A 22237-nucleotide genomic window follows, 5' to 3' on the forward strand; every position below is an offset into this window, starting at 1 on the left:
TCTCTACAAAGACCTGCATAATGAGCAGGTCCATTTATCCTACAGGGACAATTAATCATTTCGGGTCTCATGCGTGGCAGAAATTATTGTATCAGGAATCCTGTATTCAAATCACTCAAACTCTTGCACATGCGCTCCCAGAATGGCTGGGGTGCTGAGATGTTTCTTGCATTACAATTAAGCTGCTTTTCACAGAACTGTATTTTTGTGCTGTTTTGCACTTGCTGACAGCATTGATCCTCTTATCATCTTCAAGGATATCTGATAAGAATTATCTGATTCAAGGGGAACTTGAGACAGTTTCGGCTACAGATGTACCAAAATTTGCTTTGAAATCTACAGATGCTCCTCCATTCAGTCAGTGAGACTGAGCACACAGATAAGTTGAAAAAGAACCTGTTACAAATTTGAACAGGAGAACTGTGTACCTCAGTTCCTGTGAATATGAAAACTGCATAGTACATTTTCAGCTGTGACTTTTTAAACTGTGTTGGGCTAATGGTTCTCAGGCTTGTGTACCACAGAGACTGCAAATAAGTTAACTCCCTTGAGAAAATACCCAACTCCATGCATTTCATAAAGAGTGCTTACCCCTTCCTATTCATCCATTATATTTCTGATTCATGTTCAGGCAATGGCAAGGAAGAAGAATATTTAAAATTCTGCTATGTGGCTTTTGGGGTAATGCTTTTAATGGCATGAGCATGATCAACCTGACTGGAGATCTTAATTAACTACAGTCATGATACAAAGAATATACAAGTCTCAGGGAAGAAAGGGATCTGAGCACAGATGGAAGGAGGAGGGGAAAATCAGTAAATTCCGGATGTAGAATTGTTACTACTGCCACAGTAGTACTCAAGAGGCCCCTTTCAGTCGGACATTGGCTCTATACAATAAGAAGCAGTCCTGTCCCACACCAGAGATGATAGAGTGCAAACAAAGGCATAAAGAAATGCTCTCCAAGTTCCAACTGGGAAGAGTTAACTTTAAGGCTCAGAATGGCATTTAGGTGCATACAGAACATTGGCACATCTTGGGTACTGAAAAGAGAAAACCTAACAAGACCTTACACATGCACGTGAGAGGACATGGATGTCAGTGTTTTATGGAAAAAAATATTTATTTTTTCATAAGTGTTCAACATCCCATCACTGCACCTCCTGGAGAACATGTTCATATGGTCACCCAATATGTGGAGATGCCCTCACTCTCCTACACATTTAGGATATGGAAAACTGTACACTTCAGGTCCCTCTGGGATGCGCCCTGGTTGGCTCAGCTCATGCTTAGCAGAGACAGACTGCAAGGTTGTGACTGACCTCTGCAGGAAGCACAGCCTTTGCATGCCTGGTAAAAAAAATGTAGCTGTCTCTGGAAACAGAGAAGGTTGTTGTGAGGAATGGGTTTTCATGAGCAGAATGTGCACCAGGGAAGCAGGAACTCTACTTATGTCTACTCAATATGAGGGAATTTAATCCTCCAACTTCTCTGAACATTTCCTGTCCAGCAAAGTATAGTCCTGGCTGGTAGTCAGGAAGTAAAACTCTCTTCTTGAATCTGGACACAAGCGAATGAGAAGGAACAGCTCTTGGGACAAGAAGAACATCTGGTGGGAAACGTCTTGACTTTGCAAACCACTGGTTAAGGCACTTAGGTGGAGGAGGACAGAAGAAAGTTTCTAGTTTATGAGATTTTACTTTACTGGGATAATTCAAGCATTTTATGTCAGGATGCCATGAGTTAAAGCCCACCCACAAAGCATACACCAAAGTGGGAACCAGAAAATAAGATTTCCCCGACAGTTCAGAGCCCAAGCTAATATTAAATTAGTCCCGTTCCCATGCCACCCATATCTCCCCTGCCTCATGCAACTGCATTTGCAGAGCCATGGGGAATACTAACATTCAGAAACTCCCTGAGAAATGCTAAAGACACCTCCCCAATACAGTTCAACTTTTTCTCTTTTGGTTTTGTTTTGATGCCTTAAATTTAAGAGTCTAAGCTCTACTTTAAATATTTTTATCACCTAGCACTATAAGGTTCATTGACATCCAGGAATCAGCTTTTGGACAACAGAGCTCAAGGGAATGAGCAATACGCACATTTTTCTTCTGAGTGCTCCTTTTCAAATTTAGCTATTCAAGTCACCTGATAAATGGTTAAATTCACATGTACTCTGTAATTTCCCTATTGACTACACACCTAAGAGACTCAGGTAAGCATTAGCTTAAGCCCTAAAAATCTATAAAGCCTCAAGTAATAGAAAACAGTTTTTGAATTTAATTCTTCCTAATTATTTGAAAAAACCATTAACAGTTTCTCTGTGCTGTCAGAACTGTGAAAAAGAGTTTCGATATAACTGATAACTGCTTTTCAGTTTATCAAGACTTGGCCCTGAACTGCTGATCCAGGGAAAATTTGGTTACTCTGACTGACTGAATCAGGAAAATTTGGTAAAAGTAAAGCTTACAAAGTATTTAAAAGCCTAAGTATGGATCGGATTTTCAAAAGTATATAGCTAAGCACTCTTCAGAGGACTACTGAAAATCCCACCTGACTTCTAATTCTGTATCTCAAGATACATAAATGACTTTTAAAATGTGGCCGAATTTCTATGCTCCTGTTTTTAAAAACAAATGTAGATTTTACTTAGTAATTCACTTCCACAGTTAAGTGGGAAGTTGTTTGCATATGGTTATTAATTTTGTCTATTAACACTAATCTGCCTCATAAGAATAATTAAATGCTACTCTTTTGGTTTTTTTTTTTCATATGCAAGGGGACAAATAAAGATGTACCATTGATCTATTCATGCTTGGAAAAGAAAGAAATCCGAAATTCCTGTCACTCACTGGGGTTCATATTAATGAATTGTCCTTATTTGAAATAAAAATGTTAGCAGAAGTTTCTGGTCATTTTAAGTAAGGCTTGCCTTTAATTCATTTGTATGTTATCTCTTGAGCTTCATGCCCATAACAGAGCAGAACTGGAGGTCTGATGTCAGCATATGCTGTCAAATCTGTTGATGTGAAGTTTGAAAATATGCATTTGAACCAATTTTAATGCTTCAGTTACCAGGACTTCGGAGAGGAAAAGGCAAGCTTTATGTGCATTTAGTGCGGCTATTGAAAACCTCATGCTGTTCTACAGTGGTTTATGTTTTATGAGCACTGTCAAAACCGTGATGTTACCATGTTAGCTTGCCCAGTTGTTGGTGATGCACAAAAGGCAACTCTCTGTGTCTTTTATGAACCCCAAATTTTTGTCTTCCTGGCAGCTTGCATGCAATTTCTTTCAAATACTTTTCACTGTAATTTTTTAGGGTTTTTTCCCATCTTGTCAAGTATCTTTATTTATCATGCTAACCTGATTAAGTCATTGAGTGATTTACGGTTGCTTATATACTTTATTTCTTTCATTCTGATTAGTTTGTGAGACACACTCTAATTGTCGCGGTTTTTCTCTTTAATATGGCTTGCAGATCATTTCGGAATATGTGCTACTAAGACTATTTTATTATTCCCATATAAAATTCACATAGAAATTGTTGACAAGAAATAAAAAACCACAGACAACGTTCCTTGATTCCTAGAGGCAAAAAAGGTGGCATTAATTTCTGCACAAGCAGAACAAACATGCAGTCAACAGAGAGTACTTCAGCAATAGCCAAAGCCTTTACTAATTCTGTGGCCATGTACAAGTTTAAACAAAATAGCACTAAAAGAATCCAAAATCTGAGTTCCATCACCCTTTATGTGATACAATAGAAGCTTCCCCTGATGGTAATCAGTAGGAGAATCTGAAAATATGTCTTATCAGTACATTGTGGAATGGCAGAATCTAACTCTGTGTTACAGCCGGTTTTCACGTCTTAAGATATGTCTGCAATTTGAGAGACAAGGAGGAAAATAAACATTCAGTGTGCACGGAAAGATGAAACTGGCAGATGGAGAAGATGACTTCTATGCTTCTGAGAATAAATAAAAATTAACAGAGAAAAACAAAGGTAAAAACATAAAACTGAGCATGAACGTTTTGCATTTGACCAGAACGTTATCTTTCAATGAAACAACACTGGAATTAATACCAAACACTATTGTACCATATGGATGCCTGGATCTCTGCCAGAAAAACTGCAGCATCTGTCCTTTTATGAAACATGGACCGAAATGCTACGTGCTACAGGAAGGCTTGCATTCTTTTCAGTACACCAGACTTGATCCTGACTAACAAGATACGCTTCTCCGTTCAGAAAGATAAGCAATGGCCCTAAGACAGTGCTTGTAACTGAGTTTGACCCAAAGATACTGAAGGACTGTTTAGCCATGGTGTTTTACGTCAAAAAATCCAGGCTTGTGACATAAAATTTGATCACCATTAATGATGAATTGTCACTAATCATATCAAGAAGCAGCTTAGAACTTTTCAGTATTCTCTTTGGTTACAATATAACCATATTAACAAAATTTCAAACAAAAAGTCCAAGTTCCTCCAGCTTTCCCGCCAAACTGAGTACAATAAGTTTCTTTTGTCTGTAGATGGCAGCACTATCAATTTACTTCATCCTGTTAAACACATGAGATAAACAGCCATAAACAACACACAGAACACGCGTTTATACAATGCATCTCATTTAGTATCTCTGCTAGAATATAAGTCAAGTAAACAAAAAAAACTGACATTCCCCTAGGGTTCTTCCCATTTGAAGCAGATTTCATGGAAATTTAACTCAATTTCAGAAATATAATTGAACTAACAATCTGTTCTCTCAGACAGGATGTCCCCTGCTTGACATTATGCAGGGCTGGAGAGATGCCAAAGCAGATTTGAATGTACCTCAAAGTGCCGGTGAAAAATGACTGGGCTTTTCTAAAAGCAAGACTCATGTGCTGGGTAGGTCAGGCAGCACCACTGCGGATGATGCTAGTCTTCCTTTCCATTTAACCTATCTGGCTGGGATTGTAAACAAAGAGAAAATACAACAAACAGCATGTAAACAAGAAAAGCCAAAGTGCTTATCCTGCAAATGCTGTGCAGAAAGCAAACCTGTATGCAAATGCACAGCAATGGAATGCTTGGGGACCATGCTCTTTGCTGAAGTACGATGCCAACAGCCACCAGTGCCAACATTTGTTTTCTAAAATCAGGGTATGGCTCAGGTTATTCAGATTCTGGGTCTCCTATGCATAGAAAGCAGTTAAAACTAGAAAGGAATTAATGGAATGATTTTGAGCAGCTATATAGTTTTTTTTTTTAAAGTAGTATTCATTTGCTTTGTCTGGAGATCAGAAAGAAAGAGATAAAAAACACCACACAGCAAGACAATGAGAATAGATTTAGATATGAATCATCGAAGCTTGTTTATCACTAGATTTGCAATAAAATAAAGTACATTTTTTTTGTTTAGGTTCCCAAGGAAACACAGTGTAGGTAATCATTCTGTCTTTGTGTGCAAGTACCAGCCCGGTGACTGTCCTTTTCCATACCTTTTTAGTATATTGGCCAGTGTCAATCAAACTTGACAGGATCACAGGCCTCTCAAGGATATTAAATTCCTACATGCTTTTTGAAAGTAGGCAACCAGGTGGAACAGAGAGAGCCTACTAAGTATCTCTATATGAGGTGAAAGCTGCAACTTGGCCTCACCTCTTATTACACACCAGAAAATACATGTGTGAAAGAGATATTATGGATGTTCAAACTGCGGAAAAAAGTTTCAATTGAAGCACGTATTTTATTAGACATCGGCATACCCAGTCACTCTCTGAAATTTAAAGGAAATCACGCCTTATAATTCCACTTCTCACAGAACTGTATTATAAATTACTAGAGGACTACTGTTGGCCTTGGGCTTTTGCCAACTCTTTAATGCAATGGAACATTTCTTCAGTGAGAAACCTACCTCAAGGTTGAAAAGCTATCAAGTCCATATCCCCTGCTACCTCACGGAATCTGAAGCTGAGGACCACAGTACCTAGACACTACAGCAATTGATATTTTATAATATCGTAGATATATTAGTTACACAAAAGGAAGTGTGCAGTGGTGCACATGGAAGATTTGCCTGTCTGAAAAATTTAATTCAGAAAACATAAATGTCCGTCTATGCTTTGGTGTGGATTCTTTTATACTACACCATTTTGCTGAGAGAAGAATTCAAACCCTGATTAAAAAGATGCAATCCATGCCCAGATTAGACAAAAACAACATCTATCTCGTATTTCAGTCTTTCTTGACTAATTCAGGTCAAATAACTCAATCAAATTAGGAAATCAGTCACTTGGTCTCCTGCAGGGACTAACAGACACAAAAACTGAGCAGCAGATGGAAAGATTGCTCTTGTCAAGTGCTGGCTTCCCAACCAGAAGCAAGACAGTAATTTCATGAAGTGGATGTTCCTCAGCAATGGGGCCCTATGGACATTCTCTGGGAATGGCTGAGCCAGTCCTCAACTTCCACTGTCCAGGAAGGAGTTTGACCTGATACCCTTTAAGCTTGCTTAGCCCCAGTGAAAGTGACTTCCAATGACAACAGCAGAAACCTTTCCCAGAAACACCTTTGTTCCCACAGCTTTCCAGATCTAGATCCTAAATACCTTATTTGTAAAGTAACATGCACTTCTTTTAAATTAAACATTCTCCTCTCTGTATTTTTAGCCGTGAGGGAGCAGCCTGAATTAACTCAGCTCCCAACCAGCTGAAAAAATTTGCAGCGCAAGACTTGCTGATGCTGTCATATCCTTACATAAGCATTTCCTCACATCCCACATAGCCTGGGTCCTTGAACTTAAAAAACCCGTTATGTTGCTCTCATAATCACTACTTTTAGCATCCCTCAAATGTTGACAAGCATGTGATGGTTTGCTGATGAGAAGCAACCGATATAGCTGAGTACTTCAACTCCGCTTCCTGGAACTTACTGCAGGAACGCATCCCCTCTCAACAGCATGGTAATGAGACTGGCCCTGCAGCCAGCTGTACTGCAGAGATTTCTGGCGAGGCTCAAACAGAATTTCAGATGCTTTCTGACTAGGGCTCAGCCAGGACATTATCATCTTCTCTTCCCTGGAAAGCTGGATTTAACCTGTAGATCTGTACATGTAATGTGTTCTGTGATACCAACGGGAATCTGAAGAAAAAGAGGTCCCACGAACTGGGCTTGATAGCCAAGATTAAGCAGAACCCCTTACTTCTCAGACCTGAAGCAATTCCCACAGAGATGCTGCTGAGCTGCAGAGATTACATTTGGATCCTGAAATCCTCATGTGTCACTACTTTATGGACAAGAATTAAAATTTGGTTCTGCCTACTGATACTGCATTTTATAACGTTTATCTGTATCTTTATTTGGTTTTCAACAATCTCAAATCTGAGAGAGATTATGTTGTGACAAAGCTCACAATACAGACCTTAAAATCCTCCTTCCTGCCTTCACAAAAAAAAGTAGAAACAGCTGAGCTTTGCAGTGGGTGGGATTCTTTATGAGAGATTTTCTTTTAGGCATGTTTTGCCAGAAAAACTCTAAATGTTACCTATTGCACACTTGTCAATTACGTTACATAATATTTGAATTTTACACTCAAATAACGAAGTCTATGCCTGTTGGCATGCATACTGGATGCTTTGTGATCTGTGCTTTACTTGTGTCTTTGCTTAATGAGAGTTATATATTTTACTCTTTAATTATTATTACATTAATATCTAATGTGATGGGATGCAGTTAAGAAACCCTTGCACATGAATTTTATTTTGATTTAAAGAGAGTAGAAGATGTTGCTATTTGTGAACTTGAAGAGAGCTCAGCAAAAAGGAAAGGAATTCATGTAGGGAATAAGCAATAACTTATTCATCAACAAGACAGATAAAAGATAGCTTAATAAACAAGAGAGGAAGAAAATCTCAATCTACTCCTGTGGACAAAAGTCACTGCACTTAACAACCATAAAATGTCAGGAGATGTTCCCTCCATATTACCAGTTTTACTATTGCATTATATTGGTGATAGATGCATCAGTTGAGAGAAACACATCTGGCACCAACAAGACTAGATAATGGAAAAACCCCCATAGTTTTTAGTTTAAAACCAATCGTATTGTTAAGGAGGAAAGGACAGACCAGAGTCCTCTCTTACATTTACCTTTGTAAAACAATTGCCTAGCACCTTAGCTGTGCTAAATAAACTAAATATCTAAATGAAGGTGTTGCTGGTGTAGACAATTCACTCAGCCTTGTTTTCTCCTTCAATACATCTGAAAGTTTCACAAACTGACACATACACTTTACAATAATATGTTGGAAGAGCTCAGTTATTCAGTTTATTACAAAGACAACATAAAGACACCTTAATGATGATACAGAAGACCCTCATGATGACAGGACATCTGCTGTATTGACTTACACCATTAAGAAACAAAAGCACAAGAAAAGATAGCTAGGAGTTAAACCCAGATAAATTCTCACCTCCACGATACAGGAACTTTTTTACAGGAGAGAAGTGGCATTTCTAGGCTTCACTTTTCCACTGTGTTGGCAGGTAATCTGCAGTTAATCAAAGCCCCCTGAATGACTCAACTAAAACAAGGTGGCTCTAAGGCAACATGGCCTGTGCTGGAAGGAAGAACCAAACCCCAAATGCTGACTTTTCTACCTCATTGATAGCATCATGGAAGTAAAGTGAGGGATAAAATATTTGGAAGGAGAATCCCACTGAGATTCATATCAGTCTCCTGAGACACACAAGAGGCACAACAAGAATAACTGAATGTTGGCACCTGAATCTCAATCACCAACAAGATTATATTTCTCTCCTGCTACCTCAAGTAGGGTAATGGGACCATTCTGGGGAACTGCAACAACAGAAGAGAGGGCAAGACTTGACTTCCACCTGCAGTTAGAAAGGTTTTGAAAAAGGTAATGGGAAAACTTCTATTTTTGTTGAATGATAAGAATCTCACAGCTGCCAGCAGAGAGCTTCCCTTGCCAAATGCATGGACAGATCTGAACCACTATCACCCATAAAACATACGTGCAAAGTAACAATACCAACAAAGAATGAGGAACATCCATTTTCCTATCTCTCTCCTTACACTGAAGTATACATGACCTCTGTCATCACAGATGTATTTTCAGCACAGTGTACTGGAGGAGATGTGCAGTTCCCTCCTCAGTATACAACCCCTGCTCTCTTCAGGGATAATTCAGAATTAGGATCAAGGGTCTAATTTGTGAAATGTTTCCATTGAGATGTGTACACAAAGGAGTTACATGTTGGAAACAGAGTCAGGAGGCCTATAAGAAGTAATCACATAAAGACCTAGCAGAAACTAATCATCTTTCTTGCCCAGATGGAATTAAATGAACAAAAAAAAATGCATGTGGGATTTAAAGTAATGTAAAAAATTGAATTTAAAGTTGTTTCTTCAGAAAGTCCTATAAACTTCATTAAACCTCAACTGCATTAGCAGTGCTAATAAAATGTTCATCATGCTGTCTTTAAAACCTGTATGACACACAGTCCTGAAAAGGAAATCCCCTCAATTATACTTTCCTCACTTTCTGTGAACATTTAAGCACTGATCTAAACTGTATTTATAGAGATGAAAAAAGACATTTTCTTTTTGAGTTCATATTTTAATTTTGTCTTCAAACCCATTAAAAGAAAAGACATAGGCTGCAATTTTCAGAGAGAAAAAATAAATTAAACTTACTTGTAAAAGAACTGACTAATTTCCCTAAGGACTCCAGAATCTATCTACAGTATTTCTACATCCATTTTACAGCCACTCACATTGCTATGAAACTCTTGTAGAGCTTGGAAACCTAAAGTATTAACCATCTCATTGTCATATAAGTAATTAACACACACATCTTCACACTTGCTTTGGGACTGAATAACCAAATAAAAACACACTATAATTTAATCAGGAAGAAGCACGCATACAAACACACATACAAAATGCATTATTTAGATGTGGCTATTCAAATAAATAAGAAGTCTTTCTGCTCTCTGTTTTGGGGAGAAGAGGGTGAGGGGAAATCAATAGCAATGCCAGAAAATTACGACTATTGCCTGGCAGAGTCCGCACAACTGGGTGCTGCTCTCCTGTCCCTCTGGTCAGCGTGTACGATTAAGGAGATGTACACACACAATAAGGTTTCTTTCCTTTCTCAAATCAAGAAGCTGCTCAAACAACTCCTAAGCCCAGCCGCTTTTTTCCGCACAGCATTTGTCGCAAGGTTTCTCAGAGAAATGCCTACAGGTTTTGCACAACTTCGCTGGTAATCAGCAGGTGCAATCTCTTTTCCCTCATTTTAAGCATAGGAGGAAAAAAAGAGCAGATCAATTTGACTCTGCTTCTTTGTAGGAATCACCACATTTGATGGTTCATCTAATACAATATATTATTGTGTGCAATAGCCTGTAGCGCATGATTCAGTGGAAATTGTGTACTCACTCTAAAATGGACAATTACCTGACAGCTTCCTCGTAAGACCATCTGAAATGCCCTGGAATAGATGAGTCTATGTATCCTTTAACAAGGCTTCTATGATAAATACATTGTAATTCGGCATATATTTTGATTTTGGAATTGTCTTCTACAGCTTTTAAATTGAGGAAGAAGTTGGTTTGATGTCAAATGCTTGAGTTGGGATTATAAGAAACAACCCCCTAAGACCTTATTTACCCATTGAAAGAGAACCATTTCAGACAAGCCTCCATCTCCTCACTACACAATCTCAGGGAAGATGTCATCAACAGGAATGTTCTTCCAGGCAGAAGAGGAAGATTTTAACATGGAGATTTGGTGACCAATCCCATCACCACTGTAGGATCCCACAGTGAATTTACTGCAATGCTATGAGACCGCTTTGCAAGCGTTCGAGAGATGTACTTCTGTATCCATCTACTGTTGGAAGTTCTGTCAGTGTATTACGGCAGAGATAACTGGGATATTAGATGTTGTAGGAATCCTCACAGTAAGGAGAGAGCTTAAAATATTAGTACTAATCTCTGTTGGATTCTTCAGGATGAGGCTAGTTGCAAATGCAGCTGTTGTGGTTGTTGTTTATTTTTACTTTTGTCTTTTAATAAGGCTGTTTTCTCTTCCCTTAATATTCACTGAGTTATGCTTACAATATGGCTTATAGCAAGGCCATAGCACGAATGGTGTATTTCTCTTCCTATAATACTGCATTTGTGTTAGCTAGCTTTTAAGGTTTCTTATGTTTTAATGAAGTTATTAAAGTGAATGCTCTGTCTGCATAATACATGAGCATTCACTCTATCTTCAAAGAGCTGGTCTCTAAACAATTTTTAATTTTTTAATTCTTTTCTAAGACATCCAACGAAGCCTTTGGAATTTGAATGCATTATTTAAAATAAATGTCTAATTGTAGAAAACTAGCTTTATTTCTACTATAGTACCATTTGGTCCCCAGAGATGGTTCTGATTTATAGTATTTGCTTGGCAGATACAAAGAGGTGCTGCGTATTTTCTATTTATTACTCATAAATATTGAGATTAGCTTTCAAAGATAATGGACTGGATTACAGGCTGCTTTCTCTTCAGGGCTGCATCTGCAGCTTTCTGCAGAAGGAAGAGCACATGGATGCAGTGACAATCCTCTTCTCCTTGCAGTGTTTCCTAAGCATTAATTTGGCATACATAGGCACAGTTTAGGGTCTGCTATAATATAATATAAGGTAATACCTGAGCCTATGTCAGCTAGGCCATCTCCTCCCCGTTGAAACTGCGGGTCTGATCGGGGAGAGTAGTGAGAGGCAGCAGTGCTGAGGAGATAAGGGGAGGGTACACTGCTTGCTACTAGGATACATTCCTGGTAATTAGAGCGACTATAAGCTAAGCATACTGATATAAATACACAGGGAAAGAAGCCACGTTAGCTTTCAAAGATTTTTAGAAGGAATAAACCATATTGAAATTAATCTTGAAAAGATGTGTTAAGGTTTAGACTTATTATCAGCTACTAAGAGATAACTTTTTGATACAAGGCAATTATTTCACCAATAATACCTAAAGCCATTGAAGTTCTTGGGGCAAAAAAAAGGCATTTAAGCTGAAAGGCTTGGGTAGCTAAACACCCATAACAACAGTCTGTCCAGGTGCCAGCCCCAGCCTCTTCTGAAGGTTCAGTGGGAAAATGCTTTTCAACATATTCAGGTAATTTATTTCAACAATTGGCCTGGTCAAACCAGGGAAAGCTGCTGGAAGTTGAAATGCAAGCTTTTATTTCATGTTAGGAGCAAAAATGAATACAAATGGAGGGTATGACTAAATACATGGAAATCTATAGAACTGCCTGCATAAATATGTATTAACATTGGTAAACTTGCTATGTAATAAAAAGAAGCACCATATTTATTGCACAGACCACATTCAGCTGCTAGTCAGATGTGCTAAGGGTTAAACAATCTTTTTTTCTTCAGAAAATAAGTAAAAAATACAAATAAAATACAAGATTAAAATTAATTTAGATAAAAGTTTTTTACTCATTTAAATCCATATCTGAAGTCACTACCACTGTTATTTAAATGAATATCTCATAGAGGAGCTGCAGATAATTCCTGCCCTCTTTCTGCAGAAGAAGGGATTGTAAATCTGAATAAAATATCATAATTCATAGATGACCCTTGTGAACTGAGCAGCATTGCTGAGCTGCACTGTATCCTTAACATGGAATTAGTCAGACTATGTCTCCATGGCCTGTTTGGAGAGTTTAAACTGCAAACTGGTTTTGAAGTATTTCAATTTTTTTCAAATAATCTAAATGCAATTAAAAAAAACCTGACACAATGGTGTTGATTTGCAACAAGACTGCTTCCAAGTTCCTTAGCCATTTTGGCTGGAGGATACCTATAAAGTGAGGCAACACAAGTTTCCCAAATTCAGACAAATGCAAATAATCTCTTTACAGCTTACATTCCTACGTATCACCTGCCACATGTCAGATTAATTAAAAATGCATTTGAATATAATTCAAAGAATTTAAATGCAATTTTAAAACATGCACAAAAGTTTGCCAGAGGCCCTTGCTCACCAGAAGTAATAATTTCCACTTGTTGTGGTGACTTGATGAGCTGAGGCTGAGCATTTTCAGTGTTTGAGCCAAGGTTTGCTTTAGTCACAGCCTGACATTGCAATTAGGTTTAGGACTTGGGAGTTTATTGCTCAGATGGGTGATCTGGTTTTGTTACAAGGAGTTTAATGAATTTGATGATTAGTCTGCTGTCTTTTATTGTATGTTTCCAAAGTAATTTGTGCTTGGCTTTTGACTGCTAATAAAATTTATGGAAAAGTTCAAAATGCAAGAGAAAAAGGCTTTTTTTTTTCCCACAACTGTTTTAACTATTAAATAGGATATATATACTGACTAGCATGACTAAGGTTTCACCAGAAGAAGCCCTGTAGAAATGCTAGGAAAGGTAGTACTCTTAATATACTTTGATCAATCTCTTGCTTTTGATAAGTACTTTTGTAACTGTGCTCTCTGTCTGCACAACATAAATATACATGTTAAAAATCAAGTATGTTTTTAAGTCCAGCTGACCAGAATTACGGATTTAATAAATTTCTAAATAGAAGTCCAAAAGACCACTGAGCCACAGCGACTTGTTCTTTGTACTGGCACTAAAGATAACATAAATGCTAAAGCTTTCCATGTCATTGAGATGCAAAGGTGTAGCAGATATGCACTAGGCAAAGGTGTAGCAGATCTGCACTAGCAGCAGTAATACTTAAGATGTGGAGGAAGGCAGCCAGAAGGAAACTGCAAGGTCACCCGCCGCTGTGCAGTGAATGCTTGGCAGGGCTATGCCAGATCTTCTGCAGGAGCCAGGGCCTGCTCCTCCTTTCTGCAAGACATTAAAACTCCACAGAGAGGCATAAAGGCTGGAGGCATGAGAAAGCAGAGCCCTTTCCAAATGTCTGTCTTCTGCTTTTCCAGCATCTTCTCCAAAATAGGAGAAAATAACAAACCCACATATTCTGAACTCAAAAACCAGATACTTTTTGCCTATTTTTGACAAACTTCTAAGCTTTTTTTTTTCCCCCGTCTGTGACAACTACATAATTTTCACCTCTTGCTAATGGCTTTCTCCTGGTGACAGTAAGTGCTGTTGAATATATAGGTAACATTCATTTTGAGATCACATTTGATTGTTAACATTTTCCCACCAGCACTGCAATGCAAGACTTTCAGTTCTGCAAAACGAAAAGCCATTTCTAGAGAAATCTAGAGAAAATAACAAAACTAGTGGGGAAAGCATTTGCTAATCGAGACAAAATTCTGTCACCCTCATTACCACTTAGCAGTGCTGTACTTTGAGAGTAGGTATTATTTAGTGTGAATAATGACAATAGAATCTCAGCTTGATTTCAAAAGTTATTTCTGCATAATTTATTCAAAAGATAAATTCCCTAATGAAAGATACTGGATCCACTTTAAACCAACATTATTTCATCTATAATTACTACCTCAGAAATACCATACTAACTGCCATTTATCACTGTCAGTGACTTTTGAATTCCTGCTACAATCATGGTATCCCATTGGGTTTGTTTGTCTCCAAGAGAACATGATGTTTCTAGTTTGGCATGGCCCTAAAAAAAAGAACAAAACCTGTCATCCTCTAGAAATATATTTAAATGTCCTCTATGCGCTTCAGTAGAGAGGAAGCCCATTCATTTCCTTGTAGTTATTTCCAACACAATGCACTATATTTTCCATCTGAAGTCTGTAGAAGGTCTTCAGTTCATTAGTGCTTCCCTTGACCCTTTCTTTCTTTCTTTTCTTATGAGCTGAGTACCCATTATCCATCACATTTCTCACAAACCTTAGAAAAGAATATAGATGCTCCACTTCAGTCAAATAACCCCACATTATGAGAATCTAATCCTTCACTAGGGCACAATTAGGAAGTAAATGTGCTCAAGAACATTAATTTGCAATTGGTTCAGTACAAGCATTAGGGAAACTATTAGTGGTGTGTCCTAATCCAGTGATCTTTTTAGACAAGAAAAAACTAGACTGATTCAGGTAATGACTGTAGCAATATTTTGATGTCTTTTAGTTCAATAAGTCTGTTGCTGTACAGTGGAAGACTTTAGAAGCAAGGAAAAAAAACCAGGTAACTGGTTACTGGTAGGAGGCTTTGTTTCACCTTACTTTGTGAAGGTCCTCCTGCTATTGTTCATCAAAAGTTGTAAATAAAACCTTCAGGCTTCCTTTTAGCAGGCCCCCATTTATCTGTGTATTTTGTATATAACTGTTACCTTGTGCTAGGATTCTGAGAAAATAAAAGCAAAACACTTCGCAGTTGGTAATTCAAATTCAGCAATTAAATAATCCGTGTGTTAGTGACAGCTATAAAACTTACCAGTTCTAGAGCTGTGCTGGAAATACCCTCATTCTCAATGGTCAGTAGCAACTGTCTCTTTTAAACAGAAGGTATATAAAATAAAATTCTCTTGGAAATACCTCTTCTTATAAAGCATCTTGTTATTTAATTTGGTCTCAGCTAATTGGCAATTTAGACAGTAATTTATGTCCAAGCATTCCAGACGCAGCAGAGAACAGGAGCCTACGCAGAGCTCTCCCAGGTCCCTGGGGCACAGCCCCGATGTCACATGTGCTGTCTGCTCCCTCCCTTACAGACGGCATACATCAGCTCACTCACCATGTGTTGACCCTTACTACCAGGAAAGACCAGGAGGACTGTTTGTAGGTACTGAGCATGTTGGAGATAGCAGACTCACTGACTACCACCACAAGTGCAAGACTGTCATTTTGATTTCTAGCATACATGCAGAGCACTCCCAACTCTGCACGTGGGAGCAGTAACACCTGAGCCCTTCAAATGCTGAAACAATTATCCTAGCACCTCAACCAGCACAGTGACCTGTGGTGAGTTCCTCTAATATGTATTATCAGTAACACTGCAGGGAAATGCTCACGTTTTGTCAGATTAAACAGACAATAGGAATTGTAGAGAGATTTTGTTTCTGTTGCCTGAGTAGTCCGTATTTATCTCCAGGCAACAGGAGAGAAGGAAAGTACAGAGAGCTTGCACTGCCATCTGACTGTTTTAACTCTTCAGACCTCATCTTGGCGTGGCATGCAATGTGTAATGAAATTATTTTCTTTAAGCCGGAATGAGTTCTGATATACTCAGTCATGCCCTCACTTTCAGAAAACACAAATGACATTTTTCAGACAGTGAAGAAGAGCTCCTACCTTCTCAACCAAGGGATCTCCAATAGAAAATGAGTTGATTTTCTGTCTTTACAAGCCAGCAAAATGTACAAGCAGAATTTCATGCATGTACCTGATAGTCCACCGACATCCATCTTCTTCAGGTTCTTTGCCTCCAGAATGACGACAGTCAGTTTGCCAGCAGTAGGCACATAACGGAGGGAGAAGCAGATATCACCCAGTTTCTCTTGCTGTGAAAGCAAACAGGACATGGCATTATATTTTATTAATTTTTTGGTACCTTCTAAAGATGTAATTTTGAAAGCCCCGCAGAAAATCAACAGGACTACATCTAAAACTCCTACTGTCAAACAAAACATTCAAATGAACAATGTAAGATATCTGCCACAAGTTGCCCAGCTTAAATCCATTATAACTTCAAGTCTGGTGCAGCAACTGGAGCCCACAGCAACTATCCTGTGTGGAGCCAAACGGCAAGATATGTACAGGCTGTAAAATAAGTTATACTGTTCAGCATTTCACCTCTTCCAATCAGGGTCCCACAAATACTGTTTGTCCTTTAAACCAAGTCACGACTGGATTTTTTTTCAGGTTGTACTTCAGCTGAAATCAATTAACACATTTGCATACACAACTACTAGACTGTTTTCCATTAAACAGTAACATGGGTCTTTCTCACCACATTTTGTCACAAAATCAAAAAGTATAAAAACCACAAAGCACAAACCACTCAGTATATAAAAAAAAGACTTGTGTCCTATGTGACAGGCAAAACAAAAAAAAGGCAGATATAGACCACGAGAGCACACAATGCATCCCTCCTCACATCCAGAATGGTTGGAAGGATTTGGTTTTTCCTTCAGTTTTGCATATTATCATCTGAGATCCTGCCAAATGCAACCTTTTGCTATTCATTGCTTAGTACCTTCCTAGCAGTCCTGGCAAATAGGGAAAGGCTGAATTATGTTCAGAATCACAGGAACTTTGTTTCAAAAGGAGGAATAATAGATTTGAACTTGCAGATACAGGAGAAAGAGAGAAAAAGAGGAGAACACTGCTTAGAAATGATCACTACGATGATCCAAGCTGCCTTCCTCCTTCCTTTAAGGCACAATGGCATCTCTAGGGGGATAACAAGGTTGCTTTCGAGACAAGAGAATCAGGTTACACTGAACAGCCCAATAAGGCATTGCAGACAGCAATGTTTCTTTTTCAAAGACAGTAGTTCTTATGGCATATGTCTGTTTCCACAATTTATTCTGTCAGTAAAGTACAAAGTACATTTCTATGAAGATCTATCTCTCCGGTTCTAGTGTTTTGTTAGAATAAATTGGAAGGTTGGTTGTTGAAAAGTTTTGGGAGTGTATCCAAGCTTTTTGTTAAGACAGTAGGCAATTTTTCGCAGGAATTACACGTTATCTATTTTCCCCATACTACAAATGCAGAAAGAATGTGGCAATTTAACAGGTTCAAAGACCCAAGGGGGAAGAGGCAAAGTCAGAACCTTACCTAAAAAGCTGGGAGAACACTACTGAGAGTAACTGGCTCACATATTCATGGATGTAGTGGGTATTTCCTAGAGAAAAGGCAATCCGTCTCTTAAGGGCTTTACTATCCATGTTAAAGGAATCAAAATGTTCCTTTCCAACTGGGAGCTCAAGCTTCCAAGTCATTTAAGAGAAACTGAACTTAATCCACTAAGCCAAATTTTCAGCATCAGTGGCAGTTCTGCTCTCAATAGCTCTTACACACAACCACTTTTATCCAGGTTTAGATACGCATCTGCAGTATATCCATCTGAAGGATGTGTGCCAGATGCTCAGCTACAACTCAAAGTTTACATCTTCTTCCTTATCAAAAGGTGTGTTGGCTTCTGTCAGAACTTCCTTGGGGATGCAGGATACTTTGTTGTTCCCAACAATGGACTGGAGTGATATATTAATATCACACATATATCAAGAATGGCATTGTGCAGTTATAGTTCCTACTAATTTTAGAGAACTTAGAGGATGCAATAATAATGCAATACTTATAAAGTGACAGACTCTGAATTGATTATTACAAGTTGGGAATGAGACCCACGTGTTGTGATAGATAGTTCCCTGCAAAACATGAACTCAGTGATCACCAGTCATCAGAAAACATACAGAATAAACACAATTATATATACTTAGGAAATACTCAGAGAGAATACAGCAAAATAGCTCACGATGTTAATTGTGTGTATCTCGTATAAAAATGCTGTCAGAACGCACACATGCCAGCATCTTGAAAACTGGTGCAGTTATGGTGTCCTCCCTGCCTCAAAAAGGATATGATGGAATTGGGAAAGATTCCAGGAAAAGCAGCAGGAACAATCAGAAATATGACACAACTTCTGCAGAAGGAACAGCTAAGTAGATTAGGACTCTTCAGGCTGGAAAGGGGCTGGCTGGGGAGCAGTATCTTAGAGACCTCTATCTGACCCAGGAGGGCTATAATTATATGAACTTGCTCAAAAGAAGATATCTTAGTATCAGAAAATCTACATTTTTAACTCATATCTAGAGTAACTTAAGATGTCTTTCACAGCATGGACTGCACTTCTATGGAAGGACTTACTATTTCTGCATACGCTGCTGTAAATCCCAGCACAGATTCAGATCATGGAAATGTGGATTTCAGCTGTGCAATCTGCATAGCTCATGCTTGGCTCTAACTGAGCCTGCAATGGCATAGTGACAGCAAAACACACTCCTGGTCCCCCTGACATGTGGTTTTGGAAGTCCGTATTGGCTAGGCTAATGGTGAAGTTGATCTATCACTTGTAGCTTGTTCAGAATGGAAAAAATCAATTGCTTATTGATTTGTGTTACCATGATCACAGCTCACCCAGCTGCCCAGTCTTCTCAGCAGTCGCTGTTCTATTACATGGTAGACTTGGTTTAAATTAGCCTGATTGATTCACGTGGCTGCGAGTGAGACCAAAACAGGGTATACTCGAATACTCATTTTAGTCCCCCATCTTGGAGAGCTCTGCACTTGCATATCACCCCACATCCAAGGGCTCTGCCCTCACCTCTAGATTCGCTAAGTTGAGCTTTGGTTGTAGCAGCACGGGAACTTGGATTCCCTGCTGTATTTCTCAGAAATGTACCTCATTGACAGACTATGTAAACATCTATTTTGGAAGGTACTTTTGAATCAATACCATGCTTCTAATCGTTCCTTTGATTGGGGTTTGGTTGGTTGGTTGGGTTTTTTTTTGTACTTGTGTTGAGACTACAGCATGTTTAGCAAGCATAAAATGGTGTTAGGATTGTTGTTTCTGATCTGAGCACTTCAGCAGAGGCTGGAGGAGGTACTTTACAAACACAGTTATTGCTACAGAGACCATCATGTCTCACCAGCCTTTCTCCATCTGCAATCATGTTATGCTTCTGTGCAAATACACCACAATTGTCTACACAGAAGAGTAATTTTATGAGAGCATTTAATGCATTTTTAGCCTCTTTTAATGTAATTTTAGCTGCAGGAAGCATGGAGAAGAAGCCAGCACCATGTAAACAGCCAGTTTTCCATAGATCACCAGGAAGCCATGGGAAGTGGCAGCAGATGATGATCTCATTCCAGTGAATAACTTGGAAAAAAAAAGCATTGGTACCTCTTTAGAGAATCATGTTTAGTACCTTTTGTGGTTATTGCAATCCATATTAACTGCATTTCTTCAATATTTCTTGTATTTTTAACATCTTCTCTTTGCATGACTGCCACAAGTTTTCTATTCCTAAGCTGGTTTGTATTTTTTATTTTTAATTTCAAAAATATTTGTCAGGCAAAATACTGCAAGTGGCAGCACTGCAATGAAGCAACAAAAAGCAATCACTAGAGGTGTGGTTTGCAGGAGATAATTACAAACCCCTGCAGGGCTATGAGGTACAGATGAGTGCTTCTGGTATGGTGATTATCTCATGGAGGTGCCTTATTGTTATTATGAATTTCTTTCAGCCCCATGTATAAATAATTTATGTTAGTAAATTACTTTGATCTCTGATGGAAACTGTAAGTTAGTGTTAGAAACTTCCAGCTGGGATGTTCACAGATATTAACCTATTCATGTATAATGCCTAAACACCAATCAAAAGACTCTCTCCATCTAAGCAACTTCATAACTTCATTACATTTAAAGAGGATGCAGTGGAGCAGAACATAAATGACATAGACAGCACCGCTAACACTTCTTCAGCTTAGAAAAGGCTATTTGAAGTCCTATTGAGAACCTCACTTTTTAGAGATGACTCTAAGTGGCTCCTGCCTGTCTCATGTTTCTTCTTGTGTTTGTCAGTAGTCACTTTTGCCTTGACAGTACACTCTCCTAATGAGCTACAGAGAAAAATGCTATTTATGCAGATTACTCTCATTTGCTCCACAGAATCTCTAACAGCGATATCTATCTTCTTAATATAAACATTCTCCACAATTCTGTGGAAGATATTACAAGGAAGTTGATGCTTGCAGCTCTCCTGGTAAAACAATACCAAAATAATGAGCTACAGCACTATGTGCTTTTTCCTAATTGGATCTAAGACTCCAAAACAGTCAGTAGAGGAAGGATATAAACACAGTGAGATGGGTCTCCAACTACAATACCTGGTTTTGATAGTGCATATTTGCATAAACTAGAGAGAAACACAATAGGATGTCGTTTGTAGGTGAAGACCCAACTTAAAATCTTCCACAAATAATTTTCAGTAGAAGCTCATAATATTCACTGTATAGTTTTTGCACCAACCAAAATGTTTTAAAACTCTGTGGAGAAAAGAGGAACAGCACAAAGGTGGCTTATAAGCTAAATTAGTCTTTCAAATTCAGGGAACCTGAGTAAACTGCAATTGTAGGATCTCTAATGCTAATTCCCACATCCACAGGCCTCAGACAGTTGTGTAGGCCATTGTATTTTCTACACATGGAAATCTCAAATCCAACAAATTCCTTTTCTTGGCACGTAAATCATGAATAAGCCATAAAGGTCACACCATAATACTAGCAACACAATCACACGAGTGCAGAAATGGATGACATGGTCTGGCCACAACTTCAATTAAACCACCACGGCAAGCAGGCAGGACTAGCAACCCATACACACAGCTGGGACCTACAGTTGGGAAAATAATTCTCCTTCACATCCCCCAGGACAAATAGGGATCATACTGGGAAAAGGAAATACTGTTTGTTGGGATCTCCCTTTTTCTTTAAACCTGAGATTGCATTGCCACAGCAGCTGTCCTTAGCATTACCAGTTTCAAAGACACAAAAATCTTGGTAAATACATGGTTAAAGAATGAAGCAGAAAATTTTAAACCTGCAATAGATACAACCAGGAAACAAAAATAATATTTGTCTCCTATGCTTGCAAATCAGGAACCAGATGACCCCACAATATGCAGACGGTTCTGCCAGAATTAGGCAAAGAAAGATGTGGGAAGTGAGCAAGAAACTCCTAAAACTCAGTTTGCATAAATAGGCTAGAAATAGATGGTGCAGCAGGGAAAGATAAAGGAGAACCTGAAAGAAAAAAAGCTGTAGCTAATGTGTCAGCCCATTATTATAGCACTTCAGAGACTATCACGTGAGTATGCATGCATACCAAGTACCACTCTACCCCAAAGTCTATGAACTACTTTTGGGATAAAGCACTGGCAGCGAATAGGAGAGACAAAGTTCTCCCCAGCCTTTTCAATCAGAAGGCTGATTACAGAAGCAGTTATTTCAGACTTGTGAAAAGTTAACTATAAACCCAGTCAATATAAACTTAAGGTCTTTAACAACTAAACCAGTAATCTGACAAGCAGAGTAATTCCTTTGCTGTCTAAAAGGATTTCATGCCCACGAATGGTGCAGCCATTCCGTTATACAACTAGCAGTAAATATGTGCCAAATGCCTCTGGAGAGAAGGAGGAAACTTCCTCATGGCTGTACCTACTCCACTTTGGAAGAAAATATTTTAAAACAATGAAATATGA

At 38.5% G+C, this 22237-nt stretch overlaps 1 protein-coding gene across 1 annotated transcript in view; it reads right to left on the bottom strand.

The window, feature by feature from the left end:
* SYT1 (synaptotagmin I) overlaps positions 1-22237 on the bottom strand; it is a 93924-nt gene that overhangs the window by 33912 nt on the left and 37775 nt on the right. The window contains exon 6 of the mRNA XM_010189687.1: positions 16348-16465. Coding sequence (XP_010187989.1) covers positions 16348-16465 — 118 coding nt within the window. The remainder of the gene's footprint in view (positions 1-16347; positions 16466-22237) is intronic.

This window comes from Mesitornis unicolor, unplaced genomic scaffold (assembly GCF_000695765.1).
Source record: "Mesitornis unicolor isolate BGI_N332 unplaced genomic scaffold, ASM69576v1 scaffold11270, whole genome shotgun sequence".
Classification (NCBI taxonomy): Eukaryota; Metazoa; Chordata; class Aves; order Mesitornithiformes; family Mesitornithidae; genus Mesitornis; species Mesitornis unicolor.